General features: G+C 41.5%; 1 protein-coding gene across 1 annotated transcript in view; it reads right to left on the reverse strand.

Moving 5' to 3' along the window:
- The window catches only part of MNAT1 (MNAT1 component of CDK activating kinase), a 183,873-nt gene that overhangs the window by 40,818 nt on the left and 125,610 nt on the right, over positions 1-17,445 (reverse strand). Inside the window, exon 7 of the mRNA XM_026654211.1 lies at positions 12,891-13,012. Within this exon, the coding sequence (XP_026509996.1) occupies positions 12,891-13,012 (122 nt within the window). The remainder of the gene's footprint in view (positions 1-12,890; positions 13,013-17,445) is intronic.

The following is a 17,445-nucleotide window of genomic DNA, read 5'->3' on the forward strand; positions in this document are numbered from 1 at the left end:
TATCTTCATTGGGACTACAGCTGACTGGTCCTCTAAAAATGCTTTCCCTGTGGCAACTCCAGATCGATTGGTAATGAAATAAATGTTACTGAATAATAAATTAGTTGAATTTTTTGTGGAAACATTTCAAATGTAGAAAAATAATACTACTTTCAGCATGAAAGTAACTCAAGCGTGTAGAAAATATATTACATCAACTCTAAGAAGAAATCTAATCCTGTAATGTTTTCAGGATCACACTTTGTTCAGACACTCATTTGAATTACTATCAAGCTATTTTTAAATAAATCTCTTCTACCGAAGAAAATATCAATAAATCAAAATTATTTTTTAAACTAATGAATTTCCTCTTTTGCAAAGCAATTTGTTTAGATAATGGAAAGGTTTCCAAGGTAGCTTACACTTTCAAGTTACAGACATCAATAATTGCTAAGACTTAAAAAAGACAAACAAACCTAACAACGTTTGAATTAAAGAAAAATAAGAAATTCTGCTTAAAAGATAAACAACTTATTTTTTCTTAAAGAAAAAATATGTATGCACACCTGCTGTTCTCCTATCAATTTGAGCAGGAAACCATTTCACCACTGCATCATAAGTAGAAGAAAAGTACTTATTAAAACATTAATCACAGTCCATTATATTCTGACTCACTGCCAAAAGTTCCCATTACATCACTGAAAATATCTATTAACCAAAACCTGATTCTGACAAGTTACAGAAGCGTAGTGTTTAGCCTTTAGTAATGTAAAAGTCTGTTTTAAAAGAACAGTCACACAATTGATTTTGCAGTTGCAAGCAAGTATAATTAATTGTTTTTCTGACATTTATTACTGCAAGGGGGTTGATTTAACTGGTGTTTCTACTGTAAAATTATTCAAAAATTATTTCAAACTTCACTCACCTTTATTAAACACATTTATTGTGACGGTATTAAATACCCAGGGATGGCTAAACAATTTAAAAATGTGCTGGATATACTACTACTACGTAAAACTGTATTGTCTTGTGTAAATATGGGCCTTATTTAGAACTGTGTCTCACAGGAAATTATGCCAAATGAAAACCATCCCCCCTTTTCCACTCCCACTGCATAGGATTTATGTTTTTACATTTAAAACCATTTAGGTAAAGAAACAAAAACATGGTAGCATTACCTTCAAGCCTGAGCAATAGCTAATCTGTGAAGTCGGAGTATGTTCAAGTCATTATTTCATTATTAGAAACACAGCCTGACTGGAGCATTTTGATTCTGAAGCCAGGAAAACCAACATCTCAATACTTTTTGCAAGCCCAAATCTTCACTATTGGTTTATGTAAAGTATCTTTAAAAATATGATTGCCTTTGTTTTAAAAGTAGAAGCCTAAAATTTGGTTCCGAACTTTATATATAAGGCTGCGTGTCTGTCATGAAGGTCGCGGAAGTCACGGATTCCGTGACTTTCCGTGACTTCTGCAGTGAACAGTGTGGCTGACCCCAGGGCCGCCCAAGCAGTTGGCCCCGGGTGACAGCCACGCCGGCTGCTGCTAGGGGCGGACCAGGGCAGCTGGCCCCGGGGACCGGCCGGAGCATCGGCCTCGGCCAGATCAGCCCCTGCTTGGCAGCCCCCAGCTGCTAGCCCTGGGGACTGTCCGAGCAGATGCTGGTGGCCCTGCGGACAGCCCGAGCAGCGGCCGGTGGGGCTGGCCCCAGGGGGGGCCCCCCAGAATATCAGCACCCCTGGGACCCCCAACCTAAGATTTAATCAGAGGTATTTATAGTAAAGGTCATGGACAGGTTATGGGCTGTGAATTTCTGTTTATTGCCAGTGACCTGTCCATGACTTTTACTAAAAATGCCCATGACTAAATCGTAGCCTTATTTATATATAGATAGCTAAGCACCCAGCCCTGCAAAGACTTATCAGTCTACTTCACTCTGACTTCAAGTGGAACTACTCGTATAAAGTCACAGTTCATAAAGTGAAGCACACACAAGTCCCTGCAGGATCAGGCCCTGGCCCTAAATAAGTGACCTACTTTTCCAAAGTTATGAGCTCCTAACAGCTCCAGTAGTGGTCTATATGTTTAGGACTACAAGCCCTAGAGACCAATCCTTATGAGCTACCATTAATTTGCACAAATATTTACTAGGCCCTGATCCTGCAAATACTGATAAATTAAACATGTGGACTTCCATGTCTCAGGATCGGTTTTTTTAAATTAAACGTTTATGATTAATAAAGGTATCTAGAATACATAATGCCAACAAACCAGCTCATTCCTTTACAACTGTTTTCCTTCCATTTAGACATATCTGGAAATCCAAAACTTAAAGCAATTGTGTCCAAGTAATCATCACGTTGCTGTTCTTTGGACAAATTAAAGTTTCTGAAAAGGTCTTCAATTTTTTATCCTTTTAAAACAAACAAAACAAAAACAAACTCATGCTGTCACCAAAACAGCTCAACACACTCACCCGGCCACTTCCAGATCCTCCCTTTCCAAAGATCCTTCCCCCACAATCCAATTTTAGATTTTAATAAGAAAAACTATAAGCCTGATCCTCAAAAATCTCTCCATTGACTTCAAAAACAGGGTCATATTTATTATTATTTATACAACACCATACATGAGCTTTACTGACACGAACAGCAGAGTCCATGACCTGCTTAGCTTGCAACCTAGGGCCTCAGCCCTGCAAACTTGCATTAACGTGAGTACTTTTACACCTACTGAGGCCAAGGGACTTCTTACACGTGTATGTATTTGCAGGGTAGGAGCCTATATTACTACAATATTTTTCCCTTTTCATCCTTTGGGTTAAGGCAGAATGATGAGAATACAGTTGTTCTGGGATCTAAGGTAAATGGCATCCTCCTTTGGTATGAATTACTCACTTCTTCTTAGCACTATATCTTCTTGGGTTGGAAGACGCAGCATTTGGATTCTGCAGACAACGCTCCCAGCTTTGAAGCATTCCTGCCTGAGATGATCGCTGCAAGGAATATTATCTACCAACAATAAAGGTGTTAGTAAAAACGACTGACTGTGATCAAAGCAATTATAAGTAACAGCCTGTAAAGCCCAATTAAGGCTCCAAGTGAGATTCTTTCTAGGAAGAGACTTTCAGGAAGCTTGCTGCCCTAGGGTGGGCCAGCAAAGCCACTTCAATCTCTTGGTCCCTTTCGTACTTTGGGAACAAATCACATTTGGAAGGCTGTGGTCTCTGCCACTACTGCATCTATTTCTGGAATCCAAGCTAAGAAGTTGCACTGTTTCTGCAATTTTAAAGAACTCATTACTTCTCTATTAAGGTGCCTTCATTTCGCTGATTCTGATTTGATCACTTTCTCTACAGTTACGTTAATAATAGCCAAGATGCTTTGTTGGGTTTCTGCTCAAAAGAAAATAAATATACTGTCTTTGGGGCTGTGGGAGTCTTGTTTAGAGGCTTCTCCTGATCCAGAGTTGTGGCGACTCATTTTTGTTTCCTAGTGAAAAGGATGTGGGCAAGTCTTTCCGATCCATTCACCTCCAGTGCTTCTGAATCTGGATCCAATACTTCCCCTTCTTCCTGAGGGACGTCTCACAGTTTGAGAACGTCGTACCTCATCTGTTTCTTGGATCTCTTTGCTGTATTTTTGCAACTTCCTAGATTTCTTGCATGACCTGGAGAGGGAGGAACTGGGTCATTCAGAATAGGATGATCTTTCCCTTCAGCTTTTTAGTTAATTCTTTAGCCCTATGGAAACTCTGGTGGTGTCTAGGCTGGATGAGAGGGCAGACTGCCTGGACAGGCCAGAGTGGAGAGGGCCACACACTGCTCTGAACATCCATCTAAGTACCTCTGGTGGTCTGTTGGGGAGGCCAAGGTTCTGAGCAGGAGCAAGAAGAGATAGTTCTCCTGTGGTACTTGGTATGCTGTTGGGCTGTGCCTTCCCATGCTCTGAAGGACCATTGTCAGACTGACTCAGTTCCTTACTCTTCTTACAGCCATGATGCCACTATACTGCTGATACTACTGGGCTTGAATAGCACTATTTGTGGCTGTGTGCTAGAAACAACAATGGAAGCTGGAGAAGGAGCCTCTGAAGACATTTGGACTCTCCGGTTCCTGGGGAAAAGGGGCGGGGGCAAGGAAGGCTGCCATTCCATGTGGAATACAATCAGGAATTTGCCCTCGCCATCATCTTGATACCAGCTGTACAATTCCCAATGCAGAGGTCTGCTGCATTGTGGTGAGACAGAAGAGAGAACGAATTAAGAAGGGCAGGACAAGGCAAGGGGGAGAGAAAGGGAGACTGAAAAGGTACTAGGCATCCTCCAAAATTCCATGAAAAGGTAGAAAGTTATGGACGCTTTAAAACTGCATGCACAGGTCCCACAAAGGCAAGATCTTCTGACCAGGAAATCAAGGAGCAGGGCTCCCCACCCAGTCTCGATACTGGGCAGGAACTACCACAGGTAACTATCCCTCGGGTATGTCAAAATGGAGGGAGACAGAGAGATCTGGGAGAACTCAGTACGTTGGACCCTAAACCTTCTTAATGCTAATATGAGCGAGCCCCTTAGAGCCAGGCTCTCTATCACACAGGTGGCACACAACCCCTGAAGAGACAGCGCCACCTGCTCCACTGCTCTGCACAGCACAACTGCACTGCTGAAGGGGAAGCATTGACACCTGCAAAGACAAGAGCAGGATTTTCCCCTTAGTGATTCCAATAATAAAGCCAAAATGTGAATCGTGGCTTTTTGAAGCCAGCTTAATATTTATCGCTATTTACCATTTTAATTCTTTAGTGCAGTTTACTCAACACTCCTCTGCTCTCAAAGGTTGGTGCTGAATTTTTATTTATATATAAATACACACACATTTAATAAACATCATGATTTAGTATTCTGCAAGCCCACACTACAAAAGACTGTTCTGGAATAAATGGTATAATTACATTTCCTACAGTGACCTTGTAATCTCTTGAGTATTTACTCTAGACTAAACAGCCTTATTCAGCTGCCCTGTGTCTGATTGTCGATGAAAGAAGCTTGTTTGACAACTGCTTCGAGCAGAAACATATTTTTTCCATGATTGCATAAAAAAGGTAAAAAAATAACATTACCAGACTAGTATTCTAAGCACAGAGGTTCATGTTAGATCGATGAGTTAATTCTGAAGCCAAACGCCAACAAAAACAATTACTATGGACATTCTGCTGTCATGACCAGCTTTTGAGGTTAATTTAGTGGTACATATACAACTGCAGCCAACTTTAAATATAAGTAACTACATGGTGTACGCAGGCTTCCCTTCTTGTTTCTTTATACATTTTCCATTTTCTTTGCTTTTATAACTCTCCCGAGACCCTTTACAGTTACAGAACCCACACTATACCCACAGGTGGGCAGGCAGGAAGTAAAACTCTGTTTCAAAAGCAGTCCACTATTAATATATTCAGTTTCTAATGACCTTGACAGAAGAGCTCCATGCAAAACACCATGTACTACAGGGTGTCATTTGAAATGTTCATATGATATTTTTGCCAAAAAGTCGATTTCTTAAACAGTAAGACTTCAGACATACTACAGGCTGATTTCCATTCAGTTGAAAAAAACAGTGCTTATCTGCCTCCCCTGTATAAACCCTCAGCATTCCAAACCCTTATAACAAAACCTGCAGGATTTCAAGTAGTATGTTAAAGCAATATAAACCAGCTCCTAAATCAGCTCAAAATTAACATTGTTTATGAATTGCTATACGTTCCCTTCCCATTCGATTCTGAAGAAGGAAATGCACTAGTTACTCTATTGCATATCCAATATATAAAATATAGTGTGTGGGTGAACTGTTTTCTTCACAAAGTCTTTATTCAAAGCTGCTCACTGCAAAGTGTGTACAAGAAGGGTGTTTGTTTTTTTAAAGTGTGGATACACTGCATAGAAAGGTGTCCAGATAAAGTTATGTCCTCAAAGCATAAATACTCCACCTCCTACCTGCCAATTCTCATTTATCAGCTGCCAGATTCAACGCTTAATGAAGTCAATCAGGATCTTTCCACTGACTTCAAAGGGATTTGGATAAGGCCCGAGGACAGGAAACTTGTTGGAAATCAGAATGTGTGCCCTACTAGCCAACAGAATTCCTATAAGAATAAAGGGACAGCAACTGCAAAGTATATGTTGCAAATCAGACCTTCCTTACCATTACTCAATCTTTCAGCTCTCTGATGACTGAGCTTGCTAAGAAACTATATTCTATTCAGAGGAAGCAGAATGAACTTAGTGTTCAGAATCAATGGGCCAAAACAGATCAACTTGAAAAGAGCCACACATTCGAGCTTTTCTCCCTTCGTAAGGCTCAAAAAATATCTGTATTCCCCCGTCAGAAGACAGCTGACGTGAAAAATCACCTGTTACAATTTTTGGAATTCAGAGGCCCAGGTACCCCTTCCAATCGATTCTCAATTATTTTATTGGAAATTAATGCAGAGACTCAGGTTACGCAACTGACCTGACTGAGAAGCAGACTAACAAGGATTTAAAAACAGCTCGAAGACGATCATTACGATCACCTCTTTAAAAATCACTCTGACAGCTAAGAAATTATACTAGTCATTTCAAAACAAAAGTTCCAGAACACTACATATGTTTCAAATTATGCTACAACACTGCATAACAAAGAAACATGCCCACACTTTCTACTTGAAATGAAGGTTACAAATGAGAAGCTACCGAAGTTGTAACAGAGCTGAAATCTAGCCTTGTCGTCATTTGAAATTTGAAATAATTGAACTGTTCTGAACTAGAAAAAAAAAATGGAATCAACCCCGTTGTTACACTTACAAAAAAGGCCCAAATCTACTTGCTTTACTCACGTGAGAAATCCCAAAGAAGTCCAATCTTATTTCAATGCTTATTGTTTGCTCTTAAAACATCATTTGTTTATGTTTATCTTTTGAAAGTGCTACTGAGGTAATATCTGTCACAATGGCAGTTCACCTACCAAAAAAAAAAAAAAAGAAAACCAAAGGAAGGAATGGCCTTACTTGACCACTGCTCTAAATAATGTGGTTATACACCTCTACCTCGATATAACGCTGTCCTCGGGAGCCAAAAAGTCTTACCGCGTTATAGGTGAAACTGCGTTATATTGAATTTGCTTTGATCCACCAGAGTACTGCTTTACCGCATTATATCCGAATTCATGTTATATCGAAGTAGAGGTGTATTTGAAAACAAATAGCTAGATAAAGGGAAATCATATTTTTCTCAAAACAAATCCTTGAATCTACTGTCATCTTAATTTTCCATGATTCACATATATTTACCCAGGATGCCTCTAGAGACACTTTTAGAAGAAAAAAACAGGCCTGAATCTCATTTCCGCAGCCGCTCCAGTACAGCACTCTGGCAATGTAAAGAGGCCTTAAAGTAGGTGCAAATGGAATTATTAAAACATGGCTGTAATTTCAGGCCTCTTCACTCTGTCAGAGGTGGTATAAAGTGTAAATGAGAATCAGGCCCACCACGGATAATATTTTTAAAATTACAAGGCATGAAGTTCAGATTTTTTCTCAAAATTTCTAATCATATAAGCAGATTGGTGGGGGGGGAGAGATAACTCAGTGGTTTGAGCATTGGCCTGCTAAACCCAGGGTTGTGAGTTCAATCCTTGAGGGGGCCATTTAGGGAACTGGGGTAAAAATCTGTCTGGGGATTGGTCCTGCTTTGAGCAGGGGGTTGGACTAGATGACATCCTGAGGTCCCTTCCAACCCTGATATTCTATGATTTTCAAGTTATAAAAATGTACAGCAGTCAGTAGCATGTGGCACTTCCACTGCTGTATTTAGTGTGAGAACATAATGAAGCAAATCCTGCCAGCCTTAGGTGCACCAAGCTGTCCTCATGTGCTTAAAAGACATCAGAGGGACATAAAAAGGACATGGTTTTGATCCTTAGGTTTTTTTTAATCAAGGTTACATAACAGCAAAGATATTAGCACTCTCAGTCAGTGGTATTACTGACATGAGTAAGGGAAGATGATTGAGTCAGTTCCCAGTTTCCGTTTTACTCTTTCAATCAACATATTTGCAAGTTATTTTGTAAAATTTCTCTTGATTTATAAGTATGAGAAATCCTGCATACTCCAGGTACCGGGACCCGCAGGCATAAATTCAAAGTCCAATCACAAACACACCCAGCATCTTCCACCTACTTCAACACCAAAAAGTAACCAACCAGAAAGAAAATTGTATTTTAACACCTCCACCCTGAAAGCCTATATAAATCAATGGGCCCTGCAATATTATACAAAGGTCAGTGCATCTGGGTTATTTTGGACTAGAGAAGAGCGAAAGTTCCCATGTCCCAAAAGCGTCTCACACAGAACACCATGCTAGCAGTTCTCTCTCCTTTAAATCAAGTGATGCTAGCTTGAGTTTCTCTGTTGAGCACAGCCATGCCAGTACTGCAGAGGTCTCAAGCAGGGAGGTCTCACACTATTTAAGGCTCTACAGGTCAAAACCAACACTTTAAAACTCCACCCAGAAACCAACAGGCCACCTATGCATATTGCTGAACACTGGAGTGGATTTCAGGTGTAAGTGCATTACAGTCGTCGCTGCAGAAGTGCGAGATCATGGATCACAGTAGCAAGGTCTGCATGCAAAAGAAGTGATCTCAATCACCTGGTCAAATGGAGATGAAAGAGAGCCTTTTTGGATACTGCTGCTACATGGCCATCTAACAGCAGCTGGAGCGCCAGCAATACCTTCAGGCTGCAAACTCTAGTAACAAATGGTATGCACAGACACAGCTTCAATGGAGAACTTATTTCTCAGTTGCTTTTCATAACCTACCAGCTTCACCTCATTCTTCCTAATTGAGCTTTAGCAAGCTAGCATTCCTTCACATCTCAGTCCCAAACAGACCACAGGTAAGGCACTTGGCAACACTGTATGGTGTTAGATAAGACAGAAATAGAGAGTTGGGCTCCATCAACATAATGAAGACATGCAGCCCAAGACTGCACTAACTCTGCCAATGGTCACCTATACACAGTGAATAGAAGGGGAGACCAGACAGAACTCTGTGGACTCATGAATGGACGCTTAGGAAAGATGAGCTGGTGTTGGCCATTCCCCTCTAGGAATGCTCAAAAGAAGGCACTGAGTCACCCAACAGCCGTACCACCACCACCACCTGAAGCTGATATATCTAGGAATATCAGCATGGACATTTGATCGTTATCCAATGTATGGCCCGGGGACTGCTCTGATCTATCCATCTAAGGTGCTTATTTGGGTCCCATCACCACAGTATGTGAGTGCCTCGCAATCTTTGGTGTATTATCTATACCCAGAACAACAAGGTTCAAGGTGTTCAGAGGTATTCAGATTTGGCTCACCACAAATTTCTGTTTAAATTTTAACCAAGTGAAAAATTAAGGATCTGGACTATCGTTATCCTGATTACCAGTATCAAGGGATATTTTTTGAGCAGAAGTCCATCGTTACCCTACATGTGAAAGAGTTAAATTGCAGAACCACCAATAGGATTTATGTTCAGTTTTGTTGCTAATTATTTTTACCTGTTTCCCATCTCAATTACAGACCAGCACCAAAAACTCATATTTTTATTTTAAAAACACTAAAAGCCGGAATTATGAGAAAAGTAGCCTTGCATTGCCAGCAACTGAGATTTCCTATACTAACCCAATCCAAGAGTAGTCAGGGGAATCTCAATTAGCAGTTAGCAATGAGAAACTTTAACTCCCATTGACAAAGTTCAATCCTTGTTTGCATCTTGTCAGGAGCAAATAATAATTGCCATAGAAACACACGTAATTTGGGAATATCATCTATATACCAGTGATTCAGGAAACTATTCCTGAGATACACCAGAGGGGAAAAAATATATATATACGCTGTCATTCATGTGTGTTGAAAATCTATTTCTTAAATTATTTTCAGGCTTTTAAAGGAGTTGATATCAAAAACACTCATGAAGGTTACAAAAAAAGTTGTAGCACTTAGTTACCCTTTTCCTTTGAGAGCTTGGAAACAATTTTTAAAAAACTATTTGAACACTGATTTTCCCATGTGGCTTGCCCAAAATGTTTGAGAAATGGCATGCTTTGCAGAGCTTATCAGTCCCCACACAATTTAATTATCTAAAGCCTAGTGAGTAACTGGTATAGGACAATTTAAATATGAACCACCATTTTTTAGAAAAAAGAAAAGTACGAAGAGTCCTAAAATAAGCTCTTGAGAATTTATCCTCTTTCTTACTCTTCGTGCTAATCACCCCATTTGTTCTCAGCAGACTCCAGCAAACTACAAAAGGAGCAGCCTTCCTTGCTCTGAAGATTGATGTGAGTGTTGTGGAAAATATGAGGTTAAGACCAGAATATTTGAAGGATCCAGCCTGTTGAGTGCTTTGAAGGTAATAAACAATATCTTAAAATCAATAAAAGATGCTACCAGAATAAATGTAAAGGCTCCACACTAGGTTGGCAGAGTATTTGCAAAAATCTTGGTTCCTGAGGTTTGGATGAACTGAAGTCTGCATGTTTTGGGGAACTGTCCAGCAAGCAATAAATTGCAGTTTTCAAGCTGCAATATTTTTATAGGGACAAGAAATTTTGCTGTCGTCTATGACTAACTACAGTGTTATAAAACTGAGAAATTTGAATGATCAAGTGAAACCTCACTAATTTCCATAGACCAATGAAAATATTCACTTCAGAGGGGGACAAGTAGAGAGAGAGATGCAGAAACTGAGAATCTGTGTCCTCTTAAATTTAACCTTTGTAATAGGGTTCAAGTTGAAAGGGAGCTAAAAGTCTTCAGTAGGAGCATGTTACACCATTATGCTCAACCCATCTGCCTCATTCAGCCAGCTGTTTGCAGCTGCCTCAAAGGCCAGCCATGGGTCCACAACACATTTGTTAAGTATTTATCATCAGATGAGCATGAGTTCATGCAAATACAGAAACCAATATATAAAGGAGTAGGGTGCTGCATGGTCTAAGATATTAAAAATACCCAGTGTAATAGGATTTGAGGAGTAACAGCAGGGCACATGCAGGATGGGTATATTATTTGTTTTTAAGTTACAAAAGGCCTCTAGACTCAGTTGGGGAAATTCACAGCTTCTCTACATGTGGCAGATTGACATCCACCAAATCACTCAAACACTTTCATCACCTGCATTTGGCAGCCAAGTGGGATTGCATTCTTGAGGCCATCCCATGCAGGAAGAGCTCAGACCCCCCCCCCCCCCCCACACACACACACAGTCAGACTACTACCTCTTCCTGAACATCTCTGCTAAGTGGGTCTTGCTGACCGTGCATCTCCAGAAATTAAGCATGAGCATAAGTATTTGCAAGACTGGGGCTACTGTATGCAACATTAGCAGTTAGACTGAAGCTATGCAGTACTTAGAGGGGGTTTGCTTTCCAAGAAGCTGAATTCTCCTGGAACAAGCATCACACACTCTTAGATACTATGGAGATAGCTATTATAGAAAGATTCTGAGCTCTCACCTCGCACAAGTTACCCAGGTTATATGTTATACATGAAATGCCAATGCCTAGGGGGCTCCCCACAGAAAGACTTATTTTCCCCCCGAACATTTTCATCTGTAAAAAGGTCCATGGCTGATGGAGCTTCAGAACTCCCCCTGCAGCAGGGCCCCTACAGCTGTGTTTCGAACAGGTGGCGAATGCCGGCTCCAGCTATGTCCGGGTTGGGATAGCTGATGAATATTTCCTCTGATAAACTTGAGATCAGATAATGAAAACCATAGGCATCAGGAATACATGGGAACACAAACAATAAAAGTGATTCTAGACAAGCTTGAAGGTATTTCGGCAGCACTGTGTTTTAGATTGCTTATCCATCAGGGCTGACTGTGTTTTAAAACCTTTTTTGAGACCTCTATGCCCTCCCAGGATGAGGAGTGTAATTTCTCATCTGAAAACACAACAGCATGTGTTGGCAGTGCCCACTGAAGTAAATGGGAATCCTTCCTTGGATTTCAGTGGACTTTGGATCAGGCCCAAGATGCATACCAAAGGGTCCCTCCCAGCTATACTCTCTCATTGGTATTTTGGGGCCTCAGTTCTCCTGGATGCACGTTCTGGGATTTTTTTTTTAATTTTGTTTCTTCCCCCGACATCCTGCATTTTCTTTGTTCTGCAGTGTGTTTTCTAGAAGTAACAAGGGTGCATGACCTTGAAGTCAGGCAGACCCAGCTCAATGACACTATCCATCTGGCTGGTCGTGTACGTGTTTAGCGGGTGTTCAGCTACTAACCTCTTTAGTGGAGAGCAGGCATGCCACTATTGTGCTATTTAGTCTCCATTACCTTGGAACACTAGGCTCCTAAGTTCCCTTCCAAACATGGACGCACACTGCAATGCAGCCAAACTGCTGGGCCAGCCCTGCATTATACTTTGACAAAGTTAAGCTCTATGCTTCATTTTTCACAAACGTTGTTTAACTGTAGATGGCAGTCAGTGAGTAAATCTACCCTTTTCCATGGCAAAAGGCCCAGCTTTGATATTTTTACTGGCTAACTGCTGGGTAAATTAAACCCCGATTTTTTATTTATTTACTCTTTAATACAGTGCAACTGAAAATGAACAGCTACTTCACTATGGCTGCCAACGACAACCTTAAAAAATACTAATGCAATCCAGTTTAGCTCTCAATAGATCTATAAAGGCTAGAAGACCAAAAAAATGTAGCTTATCCACCCAAACAAAACGATGGTTGTGCAGGAAGTCTAATATTTCATTAAGATATTTAAAAAAAAAAAATCTATATGCTGCTGGCAAAGTGAAGATGGTAACATTCCCAGATACAACGCCATGAAACGGAGATTAAAGTTCTGATGTGCTACTTACCCTAGCCTTCCTAGAAGTTCAGTTTCTGGAACTTGTGGTCCATAGGTCTCGACTTGCAGTGGCTGATACTCATACAGTGCTTCCTCCAGTTTTTGGATGGGCGCTAATGAAATATGCTGACTCTGTTGAAAAGGAATAACAATGAAACTTTAAAATGTGCCATAATTTTTTTGCTGGCTCCTTCAAGGAGGTTAGGTGGGATAAGTTTACACTTAATGTGATGTTCAGTCCACCTTTAAACAACATATTGTCCATTATATTAGCCATTTCCTGATGGTAATTTTAATTCTATACCGGACCTACAGTATGGAACTAATGTTTTGTTAGCTATAATTCTTTAGAGGGATAAGAGGAAGCGCTTTAGTGAAATCAGTCTTGCCATCAAAGAGAGTGTAGCTGCTTCCAGACTCACTGGTGAAATTGCGTAAAAATTTCACTTATCAGAAGTAATATCAAACAAATGTCTCTGAGCAATTGTATTAGATTTTGTAATCAACGATTTCCTGAAAGCCCTGATTAGAAAGGGAAGTGACTTTAATTTCTCTCTGCAGGGCTTTCTAAGCTACCATATATAATGGCTCTCATGATAGACTTTTACAATGGAACACAATTAATTCATTCAGCAAACTCCCATTTGTTCCATAACTAAAATATAGAAACATGCAAATATAAAATTTTAATTCCAAAATGGTACTTTTTCAAGGCTTTCAGACCACAAAGAAACAAACAGCTAGAATTCCTTTTAAAGCTCCTATCACTCCAAACTCTCAAAACAGGAGATTTGGGGTTTGAAAGGAGAGTCAAAGAAAGAGATAGAGCCTAGTTAACAGATGTTGCTGCGTGACATTCCGCACGGATTTGTTGATCTTTCTCAGAGTTTCAATTTTCTACTTTATTCTATGGTGCTGACAAAATTACCGACAGCAGAACAGGAACACTATGATACCCCAAGACAATCTGGGTACCCTTTAGGAAAATGGTAGCATTGCATGTGTGCTCACTTGAAGACAGAAGTGTTGGATCTTTACATAGGGTTAGGCTGCATGGAGTCCTAACTCCCACTGGTGAATGCTTACTCAATTCAGTGGATTCGAAGGTGCTACTCATGTAACTAACTACTCACCAATGGGCACAAGGAGCTCACAGCGTAGCACATCATGTTAAAGTTAACTGAGGAAGGAGTGGAGGATGTCACACGTGTGTGTAGTCCTGGTACAATGGCCTCCCTGAATTACAAGCTTAGAAGTCTTTGCTTAAACATACAGAAGGCAGATAAGAAAACTGAGGAGCACCTGGTCAGGAGAAATACTATCAGTGATACAGAAAACTAGGTCAGAGCCAGGGGCCTTCCAGTTTGGTTGAGATCTCAATGGAGGCGAAGTTTTCTACTGCAAATGGATTATGCATGTGATGAGAATGGATCATTTTGATTTCCTTCTCTCTGCACTGCACAGCAGCATAGGGGCATTGCTAAGGTGACATCTTGCATGCTTCAGGCACTTTAAAGGAGAATTTACCATGAGAAATAAAGTTCTGAAGTTAGTTATTCAATTTAGCTTTCATACTATTATTTCTATGCCAAAAACATCAATGTTAAAACTGAGCAACCAGTCACTCAAAGAAATCAAGAAATGCAAAAGTAAGGTTGAAACTTTAACTGTACCCCACAGTATTTTAAGGCATATACAGTGTCTCAGTATCATCTGAAGTTGTCAACTGATACATTCAAGTGTTCATAACTTTTATATTTTATAAAAAATTGCTCTCATCATGTGACACCCATTATGGACTATGCACTTGGAAACCTTTAGGTTTAAAAATTCAACTCCACTCCTAGCTGTGCTGTTCAGTCACTAGATATTTGAATACTTCAGCTGTATACACTGCAGGTTTCCCACCAGCAGCTTGGAATAACATTTCCCTTTGCCAATCAGGAACCATAAGAACAGTTACATCCGCCAAAATGTGAAAGGCCTGAAATGATAGAAAAAGCTTTTGAAGCTAGGCCACTGACTGCCCCCAAGTAGTTCTGAAATTTTTAGAAAACAAAAACACTGAATTTTTAACTTACCATGGTCTCTGCATTTCTTTTGCTGTGATTAACCAGGATGTGTGCAGGGAGCTTCTGTGGACTGAAACATCCCTCTCACAATATACTGAATTTCAGTTTGGAAAAGTAATATTTTATACCCTTGAAACTGCCACAGGGATTTTTTTCTGTGCTCCTTATTTGAGGCAATAATCCTCTGTGACTTGTCCTATTCCAGGCCCCTCGACCGGCTGCAGTACTGCCAAGCTCACTCACAAGTGCAGCACAAACCTGAAACATACCTTTGTGGACTGTTCCAAGAGAAAGTGTTTTTGTAATCACCCCATGGTTGACATTTGGAGAGGGCCAACAAGCAGGTCTAGTACCAGAAACAGGGGGGACTTGCAGCTAAAGAAAAGGTATGGTGAGAGGCAAGAGGAAAGCTGAGGCTGGCCGCACAGCTTGAGGACAGGGTTTCAGCACAGGAGCATCCACTTGGCTTTGCAGTTCTGGGAACAGGAATGATGGCTAAGGGAGGAGAACAGAGCTCAGCAGAGAGCTGTTTGAGTAGCTGATATCAATCACGGCTTCAAGAGTACTGGCTCCTTCTGCCTCTCCCACACCATGACCTGAGTGCCCTGTGCCATACCCTGGGACGTAGTGAAACAGCTTGGAAAAAACTCCACGGCTGGATGGCCCATGCAATCAGGCCCCATGAGCAGCTGGGGCACTTAGCACCACGCAGTCCTCCATCTTGGCCCGCTCCCCTGTGGATACTTCCACCCTCCCTCCCCAGGTGTCAAGTGCATGGCAAATGGGGAAAGAAGGGAAAGGAGAATGCGGGCCCAGGGTCTGTGTTGTGTAGATAGATTTCACTGTTCATACTTGTTCGTGCACTTTTTGTTTTGTTTTGTTTTGTTTTGGAAAAGTTCTGTTGTAACTGGTGTTTTGGTGTGATAATAGCAGCTGGCCTGCCTGGCAATGAGAGGATGTTGTACTGTTTTAAAACATGTTTATAAACATAAGCTTTTTAGGTCATCAAGAAAGTTTATTGCTATTACCGCATCTCATCATACAATCTGTATTTGAAACAATAAAGGTAAACACATGATCAGGAGCAATTAGGAATTAGTAAGCAAACACTAATTCTCTATGCAATTAGATACAGCCATCCACACTTCAATCACTTCCTTATATGAGTCCATACTGTGAATCATTCCCCACCCCCCATTTCATAAACTGTCACGTCATTCATAGATACACTGCATGTCACTCAAGCCCCCAGCCCAACCCAAGCACTGAACCCCCACAAATCAATTAGCCCCATCCCTCCACAAGCACATTTATAGAGGTGCTACTCCCCCGCTTCCACTGGGCCATGCAAGTCCATAACATGAGAACACAAAGCATCCCTGACATCTGTTGCCTGGGTGCAACCAGCTCCAGCTGGGGTAGGTGCACTTTCTGGCTGAGGGAACCGATCCAGTGGCCCGTGACTGTCATAGGTCCCTTCAGGGGGAAAGGGCTCACCTCTGGCTTCACAAAGACTGCAAAGAGCACAGCAAGCCATAGTAATGCGGACAACATTGACAACACTGGAATCCGAACAGCTCTGTAACCATCTCCAACATGATTTCAATCTGCCAAAAGCACATTCAACCACCATTCTACACCTGTTGAGAGGGTAATTAAACCATCTTTTGCCAGAGCCTCTGAAATCAGGGCACAGTCTCGTAAGCTAGGGCAAAAGGGGGCATGCGGGCTCCTCCAGAATAACAGTGGGGACAGTAACACCACTTATTATAATGTCGTCATTTGGTGGGAATAGTGTCCTAGCCTGTCCATTAGCATAGACTCCTGAGCAATGAAAAGCCCTGGCATCATTAACTTTCCCAGTGCAGCCCACATTGGCATTCACCAGTTGACCTGTAGTCTCCACAAGGGTCTGTATAACAATGGAGTGGTACCCGTTGCGATTTATGTATTTGTGCTCCTTGAGGAGGGCAAACTATGGGCACAGGAGTTCCATCAACGACCCTGGCAGAGTCTGGAAACCCCATTCTCTCAAAGCCAGCAATTACCTCAGGAATATCTTGTATGCCTGCCACCTTCGGGTAAGCCACAACGGACCTGTAGCAGTCTGGGGTAGCCAGCTTCCAGATGGCTAAGCAGCCTGCTTCTGGACTGGTAAGGGTGCCCTCATGTGTTTGTCTTTTACGCTGGAGGGTGGGGGCAAGCTGCTCACAAAGCTCCAGAAATGCAGCTTTCTTCATGGAAAAGGTCTGGACCCACTGCTGGTCATCCCAGGTCTACATAACAATGTGATGCCAACAGCCCTGTGCCAGTCTACGTAGGGGGCATCAGCAGCTATACTGAGTGTACTGAGCAGCATCAGCCAATGCAAGTCTGCCATGCCTGGGTACCCCTTGTCCTCTGACTCTGCCTTCTCCTCCTCTTCCCCCTGCTCCATCACAAGCCTTGCCCGGTGCCTCAGGTGGGTCAGAAAACGCCACCAAAACATCCACC

Source organism: Terrapene carolina, unplaced genomic scaffold (genome assembly GCF_002925995.2).
Source record: "Terrapene carolina triunguis isolate 2854851 unplaced genomic scaffold, T_m_triunguis-2.0 Scaffold189, whole genome shotgun sequence".
NCBI classification, from domain to species: Eukaryota; Metazoa; Chordata; order Testudines; family Emydidae; genus Terrapene; species Terrapene triunguis.